The sequence below is a fragment of the Heterodontus francisci genome, chromosome 23 (genome assembly GCF_036365525.1).
Source record: "Heterodontus francisci isolate sHetFra1 chromosome 23, sHetFra1.hap1, whole genome shotgun sequence".
NCBI classification, from domain to species: domain Eukaryota; kingdom Metazoa; phylum Chordata; class Chondrichthyes; order Heterodontiformes; family Heterodontidae; genus Heterodontus; species Heterodontus francisci.
Genome location: NC_090393.1, coordinates 4,943,231 through 4,962,930, shown reverse-complemented (window position 1 = coordinate 4,962,930; position 19,700 = coordinate 4,943,231). Strand labels below are relative to the sequence as shown.

Sequence of the window (19,700 nt, the reverse complement as noted above, 5' to 3'; positions counted from 1 at the left end):
TTTCTTTATCCATGTATCTATTCATTATGCGAGAGACTGGAACACTGGGAAACATCACAGCCGAACCCAACCTGTACATTCAGAAGGGGTCACTGGTTAGGAACTGGGGGCAGGAAATCCAACCTGATATTTTGCCCCTCTCTTTACACAAGAGATGAAGCTCCATGTGTAGATCCTCCATGATATCTGCAGTTTGGGCGGCACAGTGGCGCAGTGGTTAGCACCGCAGCCTCACAGCTCCAGCGACCCGGGTTCAATTCTGGGTACTCCCTGTGTGGAGTTTGCAAGTTCTCCCTGTGTTTGTGTGGGTTTCCTCCGGGTGCTCCGGTTTCCTCCCACATGCCAAAGACTTGCAGGTTGATAGGTAAATTGGCCATTATAAATTGCCCCTAGTATAGGTAGGTGGTAGGGAAATATAGGGACAGTTGGGGATGTGGTAGGAATATGGGATTAGTGTAGGATTAGAAAAATGGGTGGTTGTTGGTCGGCACAGACTCGGTGGGCCGAAGGGCCTGTTTCAGTGCTGTATCTCTAAACTAAACTAAACTAAACTTCACATCACTCAACCTGGGCCAGAGATCAAACTGGGACTTCAGTTTGTGCAATCCTCAGAGAGAGAAAAAACAGATATAAAATATCCATGGAAGACAAGCTAATCCAGTGGGCATGACTCTCCCATTCCTTAACCTAATCTGTTGGATTCCATTCTTAACGCACTAGAGTTATACTCTACAGAATTTTAATAATTTTACCTACAGTTATTCTGCAGCCTTTTATAACCAGATAATGATGGTGCTCGCTTTTAAAGGGAATAATAATTGACACATTAGCTGCTATAATGGGATGCTCTTCTTTATCTCTTCCATTCTGTCCCAAAATGCAAGAATTTTTGTTGAATTATTCATCCTGTTTGAGAGAATGTGAAGTAATTTCCCTTCCATGACAGAGACTTCCATCATCATAAGAATATCATATCTTACCCTAGAGATAACCTTAAATAGCAAAACCCAAACGCAGGCAAATGCAATAATTAGTTAAGGAGGAAGTGATTAGTTCTGCCTGGTTTAAGTTGCAATGAATTAATTGGAGCAGATAAATGGTGTGATATATAACACATCAGCAGGACAGAGTCTAACGCGATCACTTGGAAATCCTGTTCACAAAATAAATCGGAACTAAAATCCGTGGGATTGTCCATTAATCTTCGGCATCAGAAAAGATAGGGGTCAACTTTCCAAAAATACACTAAAGCATCAAACCGCAAGGTAAATGGATTTAATACTGACATCAAGGAGACATAAAACAGGAAGCACGGAAACTGACATGCTTTCACCTCCTTTAATTTGGAGAACTGCAACTGAAGTGATGTTTTCACAACTCAACATCATAACTGTAATGAGTGTGAGTGTAGAAGATCGAGATTAATTGAGGTGTTTAACATGATCAGAGGAGAGAAACTATTTCCTCTGGTGGGAGTGTCCAGAACAAGGTAGCAGAACCTTAAAGTTAGAGCCAGGCCATTCAGGAGTGATGTCAGGAAACACTTCTTCACACAGAGGGTAGTGGAAATCTGGAACTCTCTCCCACAAAAGCTGTTGAGACTGGGTGTCAACTCCAAAATTCAAAATGAAAATTGATAGGTTTTTGTTAGGTAAGGGTACGAAGGGCTACAGAACCAAGGCGGGTAATAGGAGTTAAGATACAGATTGGACGTGATCTAATCAAATGCCAGAACAGGCTCGAGGGGCTGAATGGCCTCCTCTTGTTCCTATGTTCATGTTCTTATATAAGAAATGGGTCCTAATGTACAGCGGTTTGGGGATGGAATGGTGAAGCAGGTTTTTGTACAGTCTGAGTCCAGTGAAATGATGACAGAGCTAATGGACCGACTCCAGTAATACTCACTTGTCTACTGTGCCGTAGCTATCAAAAGCTGAGGTAACAGACACGATGCAAATCACCAAAGGCAAACCTAAAAATAGGGAAAATGTGTCAATATTAGCATATCAAAGCAATAATACTGACAGTCTGACTGCTTTATTTGTCTACAGCACAGGTTCATTTAAAACCAAAGTTACTTCAGCAGCACTTCCATCCCCTAACTAATGAAGAATCTAGCCACCCCTTGACGATACCATCCGCACACATGTAAGCTGTTGGCCATGGCTCAGTTGGGAATGCTTTTGTCGCTGAGTTAGAAGACCATGGGTTCAAGTCCCACTCCAGAAATTTGAGCAACAAAATCAAGGCTGACCCTCCAGTAGAGTACTGAGGGAATGCTGCACTGTCAGAGGAGCTGTCTTTCAGGTGAGATGTTAAACTGAGACCCTGTTTGTCCTCTCAGGTGGATGTAAAATACCCCACTAGCATTAGTTTGGTAAAGAGCAGAGGAGTTCTCCCTGTTGTTCTGGGCCAATATTTATCCCTCAACCAACATCACTTCAAAAAAAAATCATCTGGTTATTATCACTGTACTGGTTTCTATAAGCATTGGGGAGATGGCGGTGTAGTGGTATTGTCACTGGACTAGTAATCCAATGCCCAGGCTATTGCTCTGGGGTCATGGGTTCAAATCCCACCATGGCAGCTGGTGGAATTTGAATTCAATTAATAAACTAGAATTAAAACCTAGTTTAATGGTGACCATGAAACCATTGTTGTAAAAACCCATCTGGTTCATTAATACCCTACAGGGAAGGAAATCTGCTGTCCTTACCTGGTCTGGCCAACATGTGACTCCAGATCCGCAGCAATGTGGTTGACTCTTAAATGCCCTCTGAAATGGCCCAGCAAGCCACTCAGTTCAAGGGCAGTTAGGGATGGGCAACAAATGCTGGCCTAGCCAGTGATGCCCACATCCCACAAACAAATAAAAAAAAGCTTACTGAAAATTGCTGTCCTGTGCATTACCAATCCTTGTTAGTCCCCAGTCACCACAAACATCTTCATCACTGCAAGATTTGATCACAATACTCAGCAGGCTTTCTTAACACTGCAGCTTAGAATATGACCTCATTGAACTATTCAAAAATCAATCTGAATGTATATTACTTAGCAACTAACAGGGACCAATGATCCCACTTATCTATTTGTGCTGTTGCTCGAGCCATCAACCTAGCCGTCCAGAATAAATGTCTGACCCAATTATACTCACCCCAGCCTATCCCATAATAATAGAAGTGTTTGCTCTCCTCCGAGCCGAATACTTTGATAACCATACTGTAAAGGTGGAGGCCTTCAACTAACATCCAGGAGAAGGCACTGAGGAAGAAGAAATGGAGCAGGATTGCCAGGGCTTTGCATGGGAGCTGGAGGGAAGAAGATCGATTTAGTCATTATTATATATATATTATATATTAAATATACTTGCCTTTCAAATATTGCAAAAGATTGGTTAGATAGTATAGTTCAGTGCTAACCCATATCACTACAAAACAGATGATCTGCTCATGATCTCATTGCTGTTTGTGGGAGCTTGCTGTGTGCAAATTGGTCGCTGCATTTTCTGTATTGCAACAGTGACTGCACTTCAAAAATTAAAGAGCTTTGGGACACCCTCAGGCCATGAAAGGTGCTATATAAATGCAAGGAATTTTCTTTTAATCAATTTACCAAAAAAGTAGAAAATCAGTTTCAGTGAACATATTAGAAGGTCAGGGAATACATCTTAACACAGATATTAAAAAGGCTGAATTGATCAGATTCCCTAACCTCACCAGATTGTAAATGTCGTGCACTCATAAGACACAATCTGAGTTGCATATTTAAAACAATCTTGAGGACAGTCAATCATTTGGTTGAAATTAAGAAGACCTTCAAACAATAGTTTCTAATAACCAAGCATGATTAAATTTCCCACAGATACAGATAGCAGATATTCCACAACTAATTTGATTGTTGAGGCATCATTTCCCAATATTCCCACATCATTAGTTCACTTTATTGTATTCCTCAGGCTCAGCTCATCCGTTACACAAACCCCAGCTCTAATTATTCTGACTGAATTCCAGGGGATTGTATGAAGAGTTTAAAATGTGTTTGTTTCACACAAATCTTTGCAATAAGCTTCTTTCTAGATTTGTTGCTAATTAGACATGTCCAATTATAGAACTGTGCTTCACTAATTACTCTTACTCTTCCTTAAACTGTCCCCTTTCAAGGTAATGAGACTGTTGCACATTTTCAATCTGACTCAGAGTGAAAGTAGGTCCTCGTTCAGCTCCACTTGTCTTGCCCTACAATTAGCCTCTCTCCCTACGTATGCACAATGAGAGACCCGTACACAAAAGTTAATTGAATATCTGGAAAAATATAATAAGCCATTTATTGCCAGAAATGAACCTGTAATATCTCTAATCTTCAGCAGTGTCTGGTCTGGATCAGAACAGATAAATTATGAGACAATGGATCACATATTGTAGCTTGATATCTAACCTTCAAAGGATGGCCACATGTTGGTTTAGGAATTTCTATATGTGCAGGTAATTCTCAAATTGCATAGAATTACATAAAATGTACAGTACAGAAACAGGCCATTCAGCCCAACTGTTCCATCCTGGTGTTTACACTCCACATGAACCTCCTCCCACCCCTCCTCTCCATCTCACTCTATCACCATATCCTTCTATTTCTGAAGAAGGGTCACTGACCTGAAATGTTAACTCTGCTTCTCTCTCCACAGATGCTGCCAGACCTGCTGAGTATTTCCAGCATTTCTTGTTTTTATTTCAGATTTCCAGCATCTGCAGTATTTTGCTTTTATTATCCTTCTATTTCTTTCTCCCTCATGTGTTTACCCAGCTTCCCCTTAAATGTATCGATACTATTCACCTCAACCACTCCCTGTGGTAGCAAGTTCCACATTCTCACCACTCTCTGGGTAAAGAAGTTTCTCCTGAATTCCCGATTGGAGTTATTAGTGACTTTCAGAGCTAGTTCTGATGAAAGGTCACAGACCTGAAACATTAACTCTGCTTCTCTCTCCACAAATGCTGCCAGACCTGTTGAGTATTTCCAGCATTTTCACTATTTATTTCAGATTTCCAACATCCACAGTGTTTTGATTTTGTGTGGGAATGTACAGTCTGTCAGAAGTCACTGAAGAGAGTGTAGAACAGAGAGACATGGAGGTTCCAATACGGAAATCCTAAAGAGTGTAAGTGTAGGTAGAGAAAACCATAATGAGGCCATAATCATTTTGAATTTTACAAACAGAGTATTTATAAGTTTGTCCAAGACATTGTTTAGACCACAGTTAGAGGACAAGGTACAAGTTTGGAAGCTCTATTATAGAAAGGACATTAAAGTGGAGATTCACCAGGATGATACTAGGGATGATAACTATAGTGATGAGGAGAGACTGCGGATACTGGAACTATTTCCACTGGACCAGAAAAGGCAAAGAACAAATTTAATAGAGGTTTTTGAAATTAGTAAGGGCTTTGATGGGGTGAATGGCAAAATGCCATTTCCTCTGCTGGGGAGTTGGCAATAAAGGGTCATCAATTTAAAATAGCCATGGAGAAGGGTTGGGAAAAACATTTCCACACAGAGGGTTGTTGGAAATTGTAATACTTTGCTATTGGGAATGGTTGAGGTAGAGGCCATTGCATTCTTTAACAAAAAAACTGGATAAACATCTGAAGCAGAGGAGGAGACCAGGCTATGGGGAGAATAGATGGAAAGGGATACATTTCTGAGACAGGTGGAATAGACACAATGGGCTAAATTTTGTTGTTTTTTAAATTCATTCTTAGGATATGAACATTGCCGGCAAGACCACCATTTATAGTCCTGGAGCAGGTGATAGTGAGTCACCAGCACCGGAGTGGCTTGTTAGGACAGTTTAGAGTCAACTACATTGCTGTGGACCTGGAGTCACATGTAGGCCAGAGCAGGTAAGGACATCAGATTTCCTTCTCTAAAGGACATCAGTCAACCAGATGGGTTTTAAAGAACAATCTGCTAACGTCATAATCATTATTAATGAGACAGCATGTTATTCCAGATTTATTAATTGAATTTAAATTCCTCCAGCTGCTGTGGTAAGATTTGAACTCATGACGCCAGACCTTTAGCCCCGACCTCTAAGAGTGATCGCCCAGTAACATTAGCATTATGCTACTGTCCATTTCTGTGTTATAAGCTAAGATATAAAAGCCCTAAATCTATCTTCCTATTCCTTGGGATACATATCATTCTACCATCCTCTCCACCCTTCTCCAAAACCTTCATTTCCTTCACTGCATATCGAGACCAAAACTGAATGCAGTATTCAAGGTGAGAATAGAGCAAAGCTTTACATTGTGGGAGGATAGTGCTCTTTGCTCTATGCTACTGGCTACGCAGGCTAAAACACTGTTTACTTTCCACCTCGAACTGCTTGTGTAATTTGACTGAGTGATCATTATTACTTTCAGGACTCTTTCTTCATCCATTAACTTTAACAAGCACTCTTTGCATGGGATAAACCTGCCTGGAGCTTCCCAACGATTGACACTACAATGGTTTACATTAAACAACATCTGCCACACACAGATCCATTTCCACAACCTCTTTAAATATTCTGCTAACTTGTCAGCCACTAAGTTGATCACATACTTTCTCTAATTTAATTCTCTACTCCTATGTGTCAGCAGTGGCTCAGCAGATAGCACTCTCACCTCTAAGTACGAAGGTTGTAAGCTCAGGTTCCACTCCTGAAACTTCAGCCCATATTCCAGCCTGACTGCAGTTCTGAGGGAGAGTTCAATCAAACTTTATTCATGTGTTGTATTAATTCAAAACTACCATTCAAACCCATTCAATAGATTTCCTTCATCCAATGATAATACGGTGACAGGCAAGATTCAATCTAAACTCATCTATCTAACATACGAACACATGAATTAGCAGCAGGAGTAGGCCACTCGGCCCTTCGAGCCTGCTCCGCCATTCAACAAGATCATGGCTGATCTGATTGTAACCTCAACTCTACATTCCCACCTACCCCCAATAACCTTCCACCCCCTTGCTTATCAAGAATCTATCTATCTCTGCCTTAAAAATATTCAAAGACTCTGCTTCCACTGCCTTTTGAGAGAGTTCCAAAGACTCACGACCCTGAGAGAAATATTTCATCTCTGTCTTAAATGGGCAACCCCTTATTTTTAAACAGTAACCTCTAGTTCTAGATTCTCCCACAAGGGGAAACATCCTTTCCACATCCACCCTGTCAACACCCCTCTGGATCTTATATGTTTCAATCATGTCACCTCTTACTCTTCTAAACTCCAGCGGATACAAGCCGAGCCTGTCCAACTTTTCCTCGTAAGACAACCCGCCCATTCCAGGTATTCATCTAGTAAACCTTCTCTGTACTGCTTCCAACACATTTACATCCTTCCTTAAATAAGGAGACCAATACTGTACACAATACTCCACACTAATACCCTGTATAGCTGAAGCATAACCTCCCTATTTGTGTATTCAATTCTCCTCACAATAAATGATAACATTCTATTAGCTTTCCTAATTATGTGCTGTACCTGCATACTAACCTTTTGTGATTCATGCACTAGGACACCCAGATTCCTCTGCATATCAGAGATCTGCAATCTCTCACCATTTAGATAATATGCTTTTTTTTAATTCTTCCTGCCTAAGTGGACAATTTCACATTTTCCCACATTATACTCCATTTGCCAGGCCTTTGCCCACTCACTTAACCTATCTATATCTCTTTTGCCTCCCTAATTCATGTTCACAACTTACTGTCTTGTGCCATCAGCAAATGTAGCAACCATATCTTCGGTCCCTTCATCTAAGTCATTTATATAAATTGTAAAAAGTTGAGGCCCCAGCACAGATCCCTGTGGCACACCACTCGTTACATCTCGCCAACCAGAAAATGACCCATTTATGCCTACTCTCTGTTTCCTGTTAACTAACCAATCTTCTATCCATGCCAATATGTTACCCCCTACACCATGAGCTTTTATTTCCCACAATAACCTTTGATTTGGCACCTTATCGAATGCCTTCTGGAAATCTAAGTACAGTACATCCACCAGTTCCCCTTTATCCACAGCACATGTAACTCCCTCAAAGAACTCCAATAAATGATGTCTCTTTCGCAAAACCATGTTGACTCTGCCTTGATTACCTTGAATTTTTCTAAGTGCCCTGCTATAACATCCTTAATAATAGCGTCTAACATTTTCCCTAAGACAGATGTTAAGCTAACTGGCTTGTAGTTTCCTGCATTCTGTCTCCCTCCCTTTTTGTATTAAGGAGTTACATTGGCTATTTTCCAATCTTCACTGCAGAACCTTCACTGAATCCAGGGAATCTTGGATATATATTCTTGGTAATAACATTTACATATTGAATTATTAGCTTGGACTAAATGTTTCCATTCTTAAAGGTAAGATTTTAGATTTTATCATCTTCACTAAGAAATATGGATCAATGTCCTGTCCAGTCTATGCAACTCTTGCCCTCTTCCCAGTTCCCCATTGGTGGAAGAGCTTTCAACAACTACTCTCTGTACAATATAATGGCCTTGGAGAGCGTGCAGCACAAATTCACCAGAATGATTCCAGGACTAACTAGTTTAAATTATGAGGACAAGTTGTACAAACTAGGCTTGTATTCCCTGGAGTATAGAAGTGATCTAATTGAGGCGTTCAAGATGATTAAAGGAATTAATAGGGATGATAGAGAGAAACTATTTCCTCTAGTGGGGGGAGCCCAGAACATGGGGCATAACCTTAAAATTCGGGCCAGGCCATTCAGGGTGATGTTAGGAAGTGCTTCTTCACACAAAGGGGAGTGAAAATCTGGAATTCTCTCCCTCAGAAAGCTGTAGATGCCAGGGGGGGGGGGTCAACTGAAAATTTCAAAACTGAAATTGATAGATTTTCGTTAGAGAGGGTATTAAAAGTTACGTAACCAAGGTGGGTAAATGGAGTTGAAATGATCTAATTAAATAACAGAAAAGGCTTGAAGGGGCTGAATGGCCTCCTCCTGTTCCTGTGATCCCAGCCAGCTAGTTAATGACAGCTTTCCCTTTAGATGGGGGAAAGTGGCATGCTCATGATGACCCATTCAACAGTTGTCACAACACAGGTAATAATTAAGGCAATGAAACAATTGCTGAAAGTCAATCATCCATCACAAGGCTCTTCCCCGAGGCAAGACCATTAGGATGGCTCCTTGTTTCATCGTGTTCAATGAAATTGTTTATTTCACCGATGTTCTTTAAACTGATGGTCCCAAGAAAATGATCCAGTAAATGAGAAATGTGTGTTTCATTGCCAGAAATACACAAATTCTGGTAAAAGCATTTCAATTGCTCTCGAATTTCATGCGTTCCGTACAGCATACACTCATCAGCTGTTAGCTTCGGAATATCTCAGGCTTTGATCCAATAACACTGCACCCATGTGCCATGTGCAACTGGAGTGTAACATGTGTACAAGACTGATGTTCCTAATCTTTAGAGAAAGTATTATTCAATTTGAAGTGTGGAATTTATCATTTTCTCCTCAGTAGGTACTGAGGTGTCAGCTGAGGCTCAGTGGGTAAATTTCTCTCTCTCACCTCCAAGTCAGAAGATTGTGGGTTTAAGTGTTCAAGTCTCATTCTAGAAACCTGAGTACATAATCCAGGCTGACACTCCCAGCGGAGTGACACTCCCAGCGGAGTGACACTCCCAGCACAGTGACACTCCCAGTGCAGTGACACTCCCAGCGGAGTGACACTCCCAGCGGAGTGACACTCCCAGTGCAGTGACACTCCCAGCGGAGTGACACTCCCAGTGGAGTGACACTCCCAGCGGAGTGACACTCCCAGTGCAGTGACACTCCCAGCGGAGTGACACTCCCAGCAGAGTGACACTCCCAGCGCAGTGACACTCCCAGCAGAGTGACACTTCCAGTGCAGTGACACTCCCAGCGGAGTGACACTCCCAGCGCAGTGACACTCCCAGCGGAGTGACACTCCCAGCGCAGTGACACTCCCAGCGCAGTGACACTCCCAGCGCAGTACTGAGAGAGTGCTGCATTATCAGAGATGCCATCTTGCAGATGAGACATCAAAGCAAGATCCCATCTGCCCTCTCAGGTGGACATAACAGATCTCATGAGACTATATTGAAGAAGAGCAGGGTGCAAATTCCTGGTGCCCTAAACAACTGTTATCCCTCATCCATCATCAGTAAAACAGATCTCATTGCTGCTTGTGGGAGCTTGCTGTGCACAAACTGGCTGTCGTGTTTCCAACATTATAACAGTGACTCCACTTTCCAACAGTGCAGCACTCCCTCAGTACTGACCCTCCGACAGTGCAGCACTCCCTCAGTACTGCCCCTCCAACAGTGCAGCACTCCCTCAGTACTGACTCTCCGACAGTGCAGCACTCCCTCAGTACCGCCCCTCCGACAGTGCAGCACTCCCTCAGTACTGCTGTGGGAGTGTTGGCCTGGATTATGTGCTCCTGTCTCTGGCGTGGGGGTGAACCCATGACCTTGTGTGACCATGGAGCCCAGTCGACACCTGGCTGTAAAATCCCTTCAAACCAGTGGGAAAGAGTGAATAGACAGTTTGCAAAATTTCTTCTATTTATTTTCTAGGTTAGCTCCATAGCATCAATGCTCCAAATACCAGCTCCTAGGACATATTCTCAGGAATAAAACATGAAAATTTAATTGCAAGGCTTGAGAACTGTTGAAAAGGGAGTAATAGATAATGTTTGATCACTTGTACATGAGCTGAACCTTTTCTTAAATTTTGAGCTCGTTAGGAAATTTGATTATTTTTTGACATCACTTTTTCTGATTCATTTTTGACAGAAATTAGATTACTTTACTAATAATATTTTTATTACCAAGGATAGCTGTTATAAGCGTGTGGGGAGCACGGGGGATGATGTAAATCAGCTTCACATGGACACTATCTCTCAGTGCAATGCTGTATGTTCGTTAGATGAATGTTGGGATCAGATTATCAGATAAAACTTTATAGCAATGTTATTGTGAATTTTCCACACAATTATTTACCTCCATATTGTATTTGCATCACCATTTCAGTACAGTAAAGTCATCTCCAGTTTCATGCAGGGAGCTGCACACAAAGGGTTCGAAATAGTGTAGTAAGACAAGTGACCAGCGGTTCCTTAATGCAGAGCAGCCATTAGGAGGCTGGGATCCAGTTAGTTTACGCTAATATGCCACGTGGAATATAAACACATCTGGTAATCATAACGGGTTTAATTTATCCACAAACACCAGCGTGTATGGGGGCTGTAAGGTTTTGTGGATTTATTATTCGATAAAGAACTTAAGGATGGCATTTTTTGACCAGTGCTTGAAAGTTTTGACAGATTTTAATAAATGTCATGATTGACAAATTAAACTTTAATTTCTGAAGTTAATAAATGTTACAGACAGTTCAATATAACAATGTAATTCATGTCTTTAATGTCTGTAGCTAAAAGCTGCTAAAGGAATGATCGTGATGTTGTAAAGTGTTTAATGTTCAATAAATCCAATAAAGTACAGGGGTAAGGTTATACTCTCCCATCGCAAAACAGATTGGACGCAAGGTCATCCTGAGATCCACACTCCCCATCCCGAGATCCGGATCGCCAACACTCCCCATCCCGATATCCGGATCGCCAACACTCCCCATCCCGAGATCTGGATCGCCAACACTCCCCATCCCGAGATCCGGATCGCCAACACTCCCCATCCCGAGCTCCACACTCCCCATCCCGAGATCCGGATCGCCAACACTCCCCATCCCGAGATCCGGATCGCCAACACTCCCCATCCCGAGATCCGGATCGCCAACACTCCCCATCCCGAGATCCGGATCGCCAACACTCCCCATCCCGAGCTCCACACTCCCCATCCCGAGATCCGGATCGCCAACACTCCCCATCCCGAGATCCGGATCGCCAACACTCCCCATCCCGAGCTCCACACTCCCCATCCCAAGATCCGGATCGCCAACACTCCCCATCCCGAGATCCGGATCGCCATCACTCCCCATCCCGATATCCGGATCGCCAACACTCCCCATCCCGAGATCTGGATCGCCAACACTCCCCATCCCGAGATCCGGATCGCCAACACTCCCCATCCCGAGCTCCACACTCCCCATCCCGAGATCCGGATCGCCAACACTCCCCATCCCGAGATCCGGATCGCCAACACTCCCCATCCCGAGATCCGGATCGCCAACACTCCCCATCTCGAGCTCCACACTCCCCATCCCGAGATCCGGATCGCCAACACTCCCCATCCCGAGATCCGGATCGCCAACACTCCCCATCCCGAGCTCCACACTCCCCATCCCAAGATCCGGATCGCCAACACTCCCCATCCCGAGATCCGGATCGCCAACACCCCATCCCGAGCTCCACACACCCCCTCCTGAGATCCGGATCGCCAACACTCCCCATCCCGAGCTCAACACTCCCCATCGCAAGATCCAGATCGCCAACGCTCCCCATCCCAAGATCCGGAGCACCAATACTCCCCATCCCGAGATCTGGATCGTCGACAATCCCATCCTGAATTCTGGATCACCAACACTCCCCATCCCGAGATCCAGATCGCCAACGCTCCCCATCGCAAGATCCAGATCGCCAACGCTCCCCATCCCGAGATCCAGATCGGCAACATTCCGCATCCCGAGATCCATATCGCCAACACGCCCCATCCCGAGATCCAGATTGGCAACATTCCCCATCCCGAGATCCAGAGCTCCACACTCCCCATCCCGAGATCCGGATTGCCAACACTCCCCATCCCGAGATCCAGATTGGCAACATTCCCCATCCCGAGATCCAGATCGTCCACTCCCGATCCCGAAATCCGGATCACCAACACTCCCCATCCCGAGATCCGGATTGGCAACAGTCCACATCCCGAGATCCGGATTGGCAACAGTCCACATCCCGAGATCCAGATCGTCAACACTCCCCATCCCGAGATCCATATCGCCAACACGCCCCATCCCGAGATCCAGATTGGCAACATTCCCCATCCCGAGATCCAGAGCTCCACACTCCCCATCCCGAGATCCGGATTGCCAACACTCCCCATCCCGAAATCCAGATTGGCAACATTCCCCATCCCGAGATACAGATCGTCCACTCCCGATCCCGAAATCCGGATCACCAACACTCCCCATCCCGAGATCCGGATTGGCAACAGTCCACATCCCGAGATCTGGATCGCCAACACGCCACATCCCGAGATCCAGATCGTCAACACTCCCCATCCTGAGATCCGGATCGCTAACACTCCCCATCCCGAGATCCGGATCACCAACACTCCCCATCCCGGAATCCGCATCAGCGATGCTCCCTATCCCAAGATTTGGATCGCCAACACTCCCCATCCCGAGATCCGGATCGTCAACACTCCCCATCCTGAGATCCGGATCGTCAACTCTCCCCATCCCGAAATCCGGATCAGCGATGCTCACTATCCAAAGATCTGGATTGGCAACACTCCCCATCCCAAGATCCGGTTCGCCAACACTCCCTATCCCGTGGTCCAGATCGCTAACTCTCCCCATCCCAAGATCCAGATCGCCAACCCTCTCCATCCCGAGATTTGGATCAGCCTCACATTCTCCATCCCGAGATCCGGATCGTCAACACTCCCCATCCCGAGATCCGGATCGCCAACACTCCCCATCCCGAGCTCCACACTCCCCATCCCGAGATCCGGATCGCCAACACTCCCCATCCCGAGATCCGGATCGCCAACACTCCCCATCCCGAGCTCCACACTCCCCATCCCGAGATCCGGATCGCCAACACTCCCCATCCCGAGATCCGGATCGCCAACACCCCATCCCGAGCTCCACACACCCCCTCCTGAGATCCGGATCGCCAACACTCCCCATCCCGAGCTCAACACTCCCCATCGCAAGATCCAGATCGCCAACGCTCCCCATCCCAAGATCCGGAGCACCAATACTCCCCATCCCGAGATCTGGATCGTCGACAATCCCATCCTGAATTCTGGATCACCAACACTCCCCATCCCGAGATCCAGATCGCCAACGCTCCCCATCGCAAGATCCAGATCGCCAACGCTCCCCATCCCGAGATCCAGATCGGCAACATTCCGCATCCCGAGATCCATATCGCCAACACGCCCCATCCCGAGATCCAGATTGGCAACATTCCCCATCCCGAGATCCAGAGCTCCACACTCCCCATCCCGAGATCCGGATTGCCAACAGTCCCCATCCCGAGATCCAGATTGGCAACATTCCCCATCCCGAGATCCAGATCGTCCACTCCCGATCCCGAAATCCGGATCACCAACACTCCCCATCCCGCGATCCGGATTGGCAACAGTCCACATCCCGAGATCTGGATCGCCAACACGCCACATCCCGAGATCCAGATCGTCAACACTCCCCATCCCGAGATCCATATCGCAAACACGCCCCATCCCGAGATCCAGATTGGCAACATTCCCCATCCCGAGATCCAGAGCTCCACACTCCCCATCCCGAGATCCGGATTGCCAACACTCCCCATCCCGAAATCCAGATTGGCAACATTCCCCATCCCGAGATACAGATCGTCCACTCCCGATCCCGAAATCCGGATCACCAACACTCCCCATCCCGAGATCCGGATTGGCAACAGTCCACATCCCGAGATCTGGATCGCCAACACGCCACATCCCGAGATCCAGATCGTCAACACTCCCCATCCTGAGATCCGGATCGCTAACACTCCCCATCCCGAGATCCGGATCACCAACACTCCCCATCCCGGAATCCACATCAGCGATGCTCCCTATCCCAAGATTTGGATCGCCAACACTCCCCATCCCGAGATCCGGATCGTCAACACTCCCCATCCTGAGATCCGGATCGTCAACTCTCCCCATCCCGAAATCCGGATCAGCGATGCTCACTATCCAAAGATCTGGATTGGCAACACTCCCCATCCCAAGATCCGGTTCGCCAACACTCCCTATCCCGTGGTCCAGATCGCTAACACTCCCCATCCCAAGATCCAGATCGCCAACCCTCTCCATCCCGAGATTTGGATCAGCCTCACATTCTCCATCCCGAGATCCGGATCGTCAACACTCCCCATCCCGAGATCCAGATTGGCAACACTCCCCATCCCAAGATCCGGTTCGCCAACACTCCCTATCCCGTGGTCCAGATCGCTAACACTCCCCATCCCAAGATCCAGATCGCCAACCCTCTCCATCCCGAGATTTGGATCAGCCTCACATTCTCCATCCCGAGATCCGGATCGTCAACACTCCCCATCCCGAGATCCAGATTGGCAACACTTCCCTTCCTGAGATCCGGATCACCAACACTCCCCATCCCGAGATCATAAGATCATAAGAACTAGGAGCAGGAGTAGGCCGTCCGGCCCCTCGAGCCTGCTCCGCCATTCAATAAGATCATGGCTGATCTTTTCGTGGACTCAGATCCACTTACCCGCGCTCCCACAGTAACCCTTAATTCCTTTATTGTTCAAAAAGATATCTACCTTAGCTTTAAAGACGTTTACTGAAGAAGTGTCAACTACTTCACTGGGCAAGGAATTCCATAGATTAACAACCCTCTGGGTGAAGAAGTTCCTTCTTAATTCAGACCTAAATCTGCTCCCTCTAATCTTGAGGCTATGCCCTCTTGTCCTAGCTTCACCTGCCAGTGGAAACATCCTCTCTACTTGTATCTTATCTATTCCCTTCATGATTTTATATGTTTCTATAAGATCCCCCCCTCATTCTTCTGAACTCCAATGAATATAATCCCAATCTACTCAGTCTCTCCTCATAAGCCAACCCCCTCAACTCCGGAATCAACCTAGTGAACCTCCTCTGCACCCTCTCCAGTGCCAGTATATCCTTTCTCAAGTGAGGAGACCAAAACTGCACACAGTACTCCAGGTGCAGCCTCACCAGTACCTAATACAGCTGCAACATAACCTCTCTGCTTTTAAACTCAATCCCTTTAGCAATGAAGGACAAAATTCCATTTGCCTTCCTAATTACTTGCTGTACCTGCAGACCAACCTTCTGCGATTCATGCACAAGGACACCTAGGTCCCTCTGCATAGCAGCATGCTGCAACTTTTTACCATTCAAGTAATAATCCTTTTTCCTGTTACTCCTACCGAAATGAATGACTTCACATTTACTAACATTGTATTCCATCTGCCAGACCTTTGCCCACTCACTCAATGTATCTATGTTCCTCTGCAAAGTTTCACAGTCATCTGCACACTTTGCTCTGCCACTCATCTTAGTGTCATCTGCAAACTTTGACACCCTACACGTGGTCCCCAACTCCAAATCATCACTCCCAGCAACACTCAGCAATCAGCAACACTCCCCCTCCCGAGATCCGGTTCTCCAACACTCCCCATCCCAAGGTCCGGATCGTCAACACTCCCCATCCTGAGATCCAGATCGCCAACACACCCGATCCCGAGATCCGGATCATCAACACTCCCCATCCTGAGATCCGGATCGGCAACACTCCCCATCCCAAAATCCGGATCAGCGATGCTCCCTATCCCAAGATCCAGATCGCCAATACTCCCGATCCTGAGATCCGGATCATCAACACTCCCCCTCCCGAGATCCGGATCATCAACACTCCCCATCCCGAGATCCAGATTGGCAACAATCCCAATCCCGAGATCCAGATCAGCCTCACATTCCCCTTCCTGAGATCCGGATCAGCCTCACATTCCCCACCCCGAGATCAGATCGGCAACACTCCCCCTCCCGAGATCCGGATCATCAACACTCCCCATCCCAAGATCCAGATTGGCAACACTCCCCATCCCGAGATCCAGATCAGCCTCACATTCCCTATCCTGAGATCTGGATCAGCGACGCTCCCTATCCCGAGATCCGGATCAGCCCTATGCTCCCTGCCCTGAGACTCCATGGTACCAACAGCAACAGCTTCACCTGGACATTGCAAGACTCTGGTCAGCCGACCCTATCCCGAGATTCACACTCCAATACCTGACTCCACATTCGAGCATTGGGCTTCAGGGCAAGAGGTCATGCTATTGACTCCACAGCACTTGTAACTGAACTGACAGATAAGGCAATATCTCTGCGAATGTGTAAAAAATCTTTCATGTAGTGCACAGCTGTCACACTTCATGTGACACACCCTAAATGTTACACTTTTTCTTATGCATTCATGGGATGTGGGCGTCACTGGCTATGTCAGCATTTATTGCCCATCCCTAAATGCCCTTGAGAAGGTGGTGGTGAGCTGCCTTCTTGAACCGCTGCCGTCCTTGGGGTGTAGGTATACCCACAGTGCTGTTAGGAAGGGAGTTGCAGGATTTGACCCAGTGACAGTGAAGGAACGGCGATATAGTTCCAAGACAGGATGGTGTGTGACTTGGAGAGGAACTTGCAGGTGTCTAAAAATACCAAAAAAATGGAGAGAGAAAGGCAATTGTTTCCTGCTGTTGATTCTGACTTTGCTAACTCGGTGGGAGAGAGGAATTTACAAGTTGCTGCCAATCTATGCAAACTTTGCACTCACCTTGTAAGCACAAATCAAACTTTGTAGCGAAAGAATGCTTTAAATGTCTAACACTCCTGCCCTTATAAAACAACTGCTCATTCTTACTGTGAGAAACTCTTCCAAGGATTATTATAAATGCAATATTTGTCTTTCCCACCTGTCAATTGAATTCTGGGGGGTAAACTCTACACTTTCATAAATACATCAGTGAATTGACCAATGATTTTACCTGTGGCCAATCAAAGAAGGTAAACTTTGACAAGATGGCAGCAGTCAATAGCAGTCAAGCCTTCAGAAATGGCTGTGTGGAGCCTTCTACTGGCCAGAGATTGCAACTACACTGTGACATTTGACAGAGCCAAATTGCCTGGGAAATGTTGACATAGCAACTTACAATGATGAACGACGACACAAAAAGCATGACCAGAAATTATGACAACAACTTGCATTTATATAGCACCTTTAGCATAGTAAAGTGTCCCAAAGAGCTTCAAGGGAGCTACAGAAACAAAATTTGACACCGAGCCACATAAGCAGCTATTATGGCAGATGATCAAAAGCTTAGTCAAAGAGATAGGTTTTAAGGAGCATCTTAAAGGAAGAGAGAGAAGTGGAAAGGGTTAGGGAGGGAATTCCAGAACTTAGGCAGCTGAAGGCAAGGCCACCAATGGTAGAGGGATTAAAATTGGGGATGCAGAAGAAGCCAGAGTCTTGGATGAACTCAAGTGTAAGATGGGAGGCTGGCCAGGAGTATATTGGAATAGTCAAGTCTACAGGTATCAAGGTCACAGATGAGGGTTACAGCAGCAAATGAGCTGAGGCAGGGGCAGAGTAGGGCACTGATATGGAGGTGGAAGTAGGCAGTCCTGTCGAATAGGGAGGTGGTAACTCAGCTTAGGGTGAATAGGAAGTGAAAACAGGAAGTAAACAGGAAATATGAATCCTATCCAAGATTGCCCCAAACCCACAATGCTTTATCACTTACCGTATCTGGTAAAAAACGGAAGCTGATCAGAAGAAGAATCTGAGCCACGAGAATGGCAAACGAGAGGTTGGCATGGATATGGTAACGTTGGTTACGGATCGTACTCACGGAACTGCCAATTGTCAAGAGATATAATATGAATGAATACAAATGCACACATTCAAAACATCATCAGCCTCAATGATAAACTCAATTAATCTCAACATTGACTAGACATGCCCTGTGGACAATGTAGATAGAACACCAATAATCCCAGCAAGCAGCTGTTGGTGTGATTGTATCTGCTACAACCACCAAATGTCTTGACCAAAGCCACTGAAACAACAACAACTTGCATTGATACAGCGCCTTTAGTAGAACATCCCAAAGTGCTTCACAGGAGTGTTATTAAACAGTATTGATATTGAGCCACATAAGGAGATAGTTGGACAGGTGTTCAAAAGCTTGGTCAAAGTGGTAGAGTTTAAGGACTGTCTTCAAGGAAGAGAGAGAATGGTGATGTGATTAAAATCGGTGATGGTCAAGAGGCCAGAATTAGAGCAGCTCAGAGATCTCAGAGGGTTGTGGGGCTGGAGGAGATTACAGGGAGAGGGAGGGGCGAGGGATATGAAAACAAGGATGAGAATTTTATAATCAAAATGTTGCTGGAGGGGAGGCCAATGTAGGTCAGCGAGCACAGGGGAGATAGGTGAACGGGACATGGTGCGAGTTAGGACCAGGGCAGCAGAGATGCGAATGGATACAGGTCCGGATCCCAGCCAGGAGACTCAGAATAGAAGCAAACAAAACGATGGAAATCTGTGATACAAACAAGCAGGTCACTTAGGATGCGTGAAGAGAAAAGACAAGTAACGTTTCAGATATCAGTCTTTCATCTGACCAAGGGTTCCATATCTAAAATGTCAGCCTATCTTTACAGATTTTGACTGACTGCTTGTGAGTATCTATTATTTTCTCCTTGTCTTCCAGTTTAGGTACAGTTTGAATATGTCCAGGATTGAAACCGCTTGTGAGCAGATCCAGATTTATTTTCCTCTCCCCACTCCATTAAATTGAAGTCCACACTTGAAGCCTTTAACAAGAAGACAGGATTGCCAACACTCCAGGAATTAAAGATTAATTAATTTCCAGAATAGTACTGAGAGCTTTCATTTATTAGTGATAAAAATATCAGA

General features: G+C 45.6%; 1 protein-coding gene across 4 annotated transcripts in view; it reads right to left on the bottom strand.

Moving 5' to 3' along the window:
• Positions 1-19,700, bottom strand: part of adgrd1 (adhesion G protein-coupled receptor D1) — a 249,766-nt gene that overhangs the window by 96,275 nt on the left and 133,791 nt on the right. For all 4 annotated transcript variants that reach the window (XM_068054587.1, XM_068054590.1, XM_068054586.1 and 1 more), the window contains 3 exons: positions 18,526-18,637; positions 3,155-3,308; positions 1,906-1,972 (listed from right to left, as the gene is read on the bottom strand). In XM_068054587.1, the coding sequence (XP_067910688.1) occupies positions 1,906-1,972; positions 3,155-3,308; positions 18,526-18,637 (333 nt within the window). The remainder of the gene's footprint in view (positions 1-1,905; positions 1,973-3,154; positions 3,309-18,525; positions 18,638-19,700) is intronic.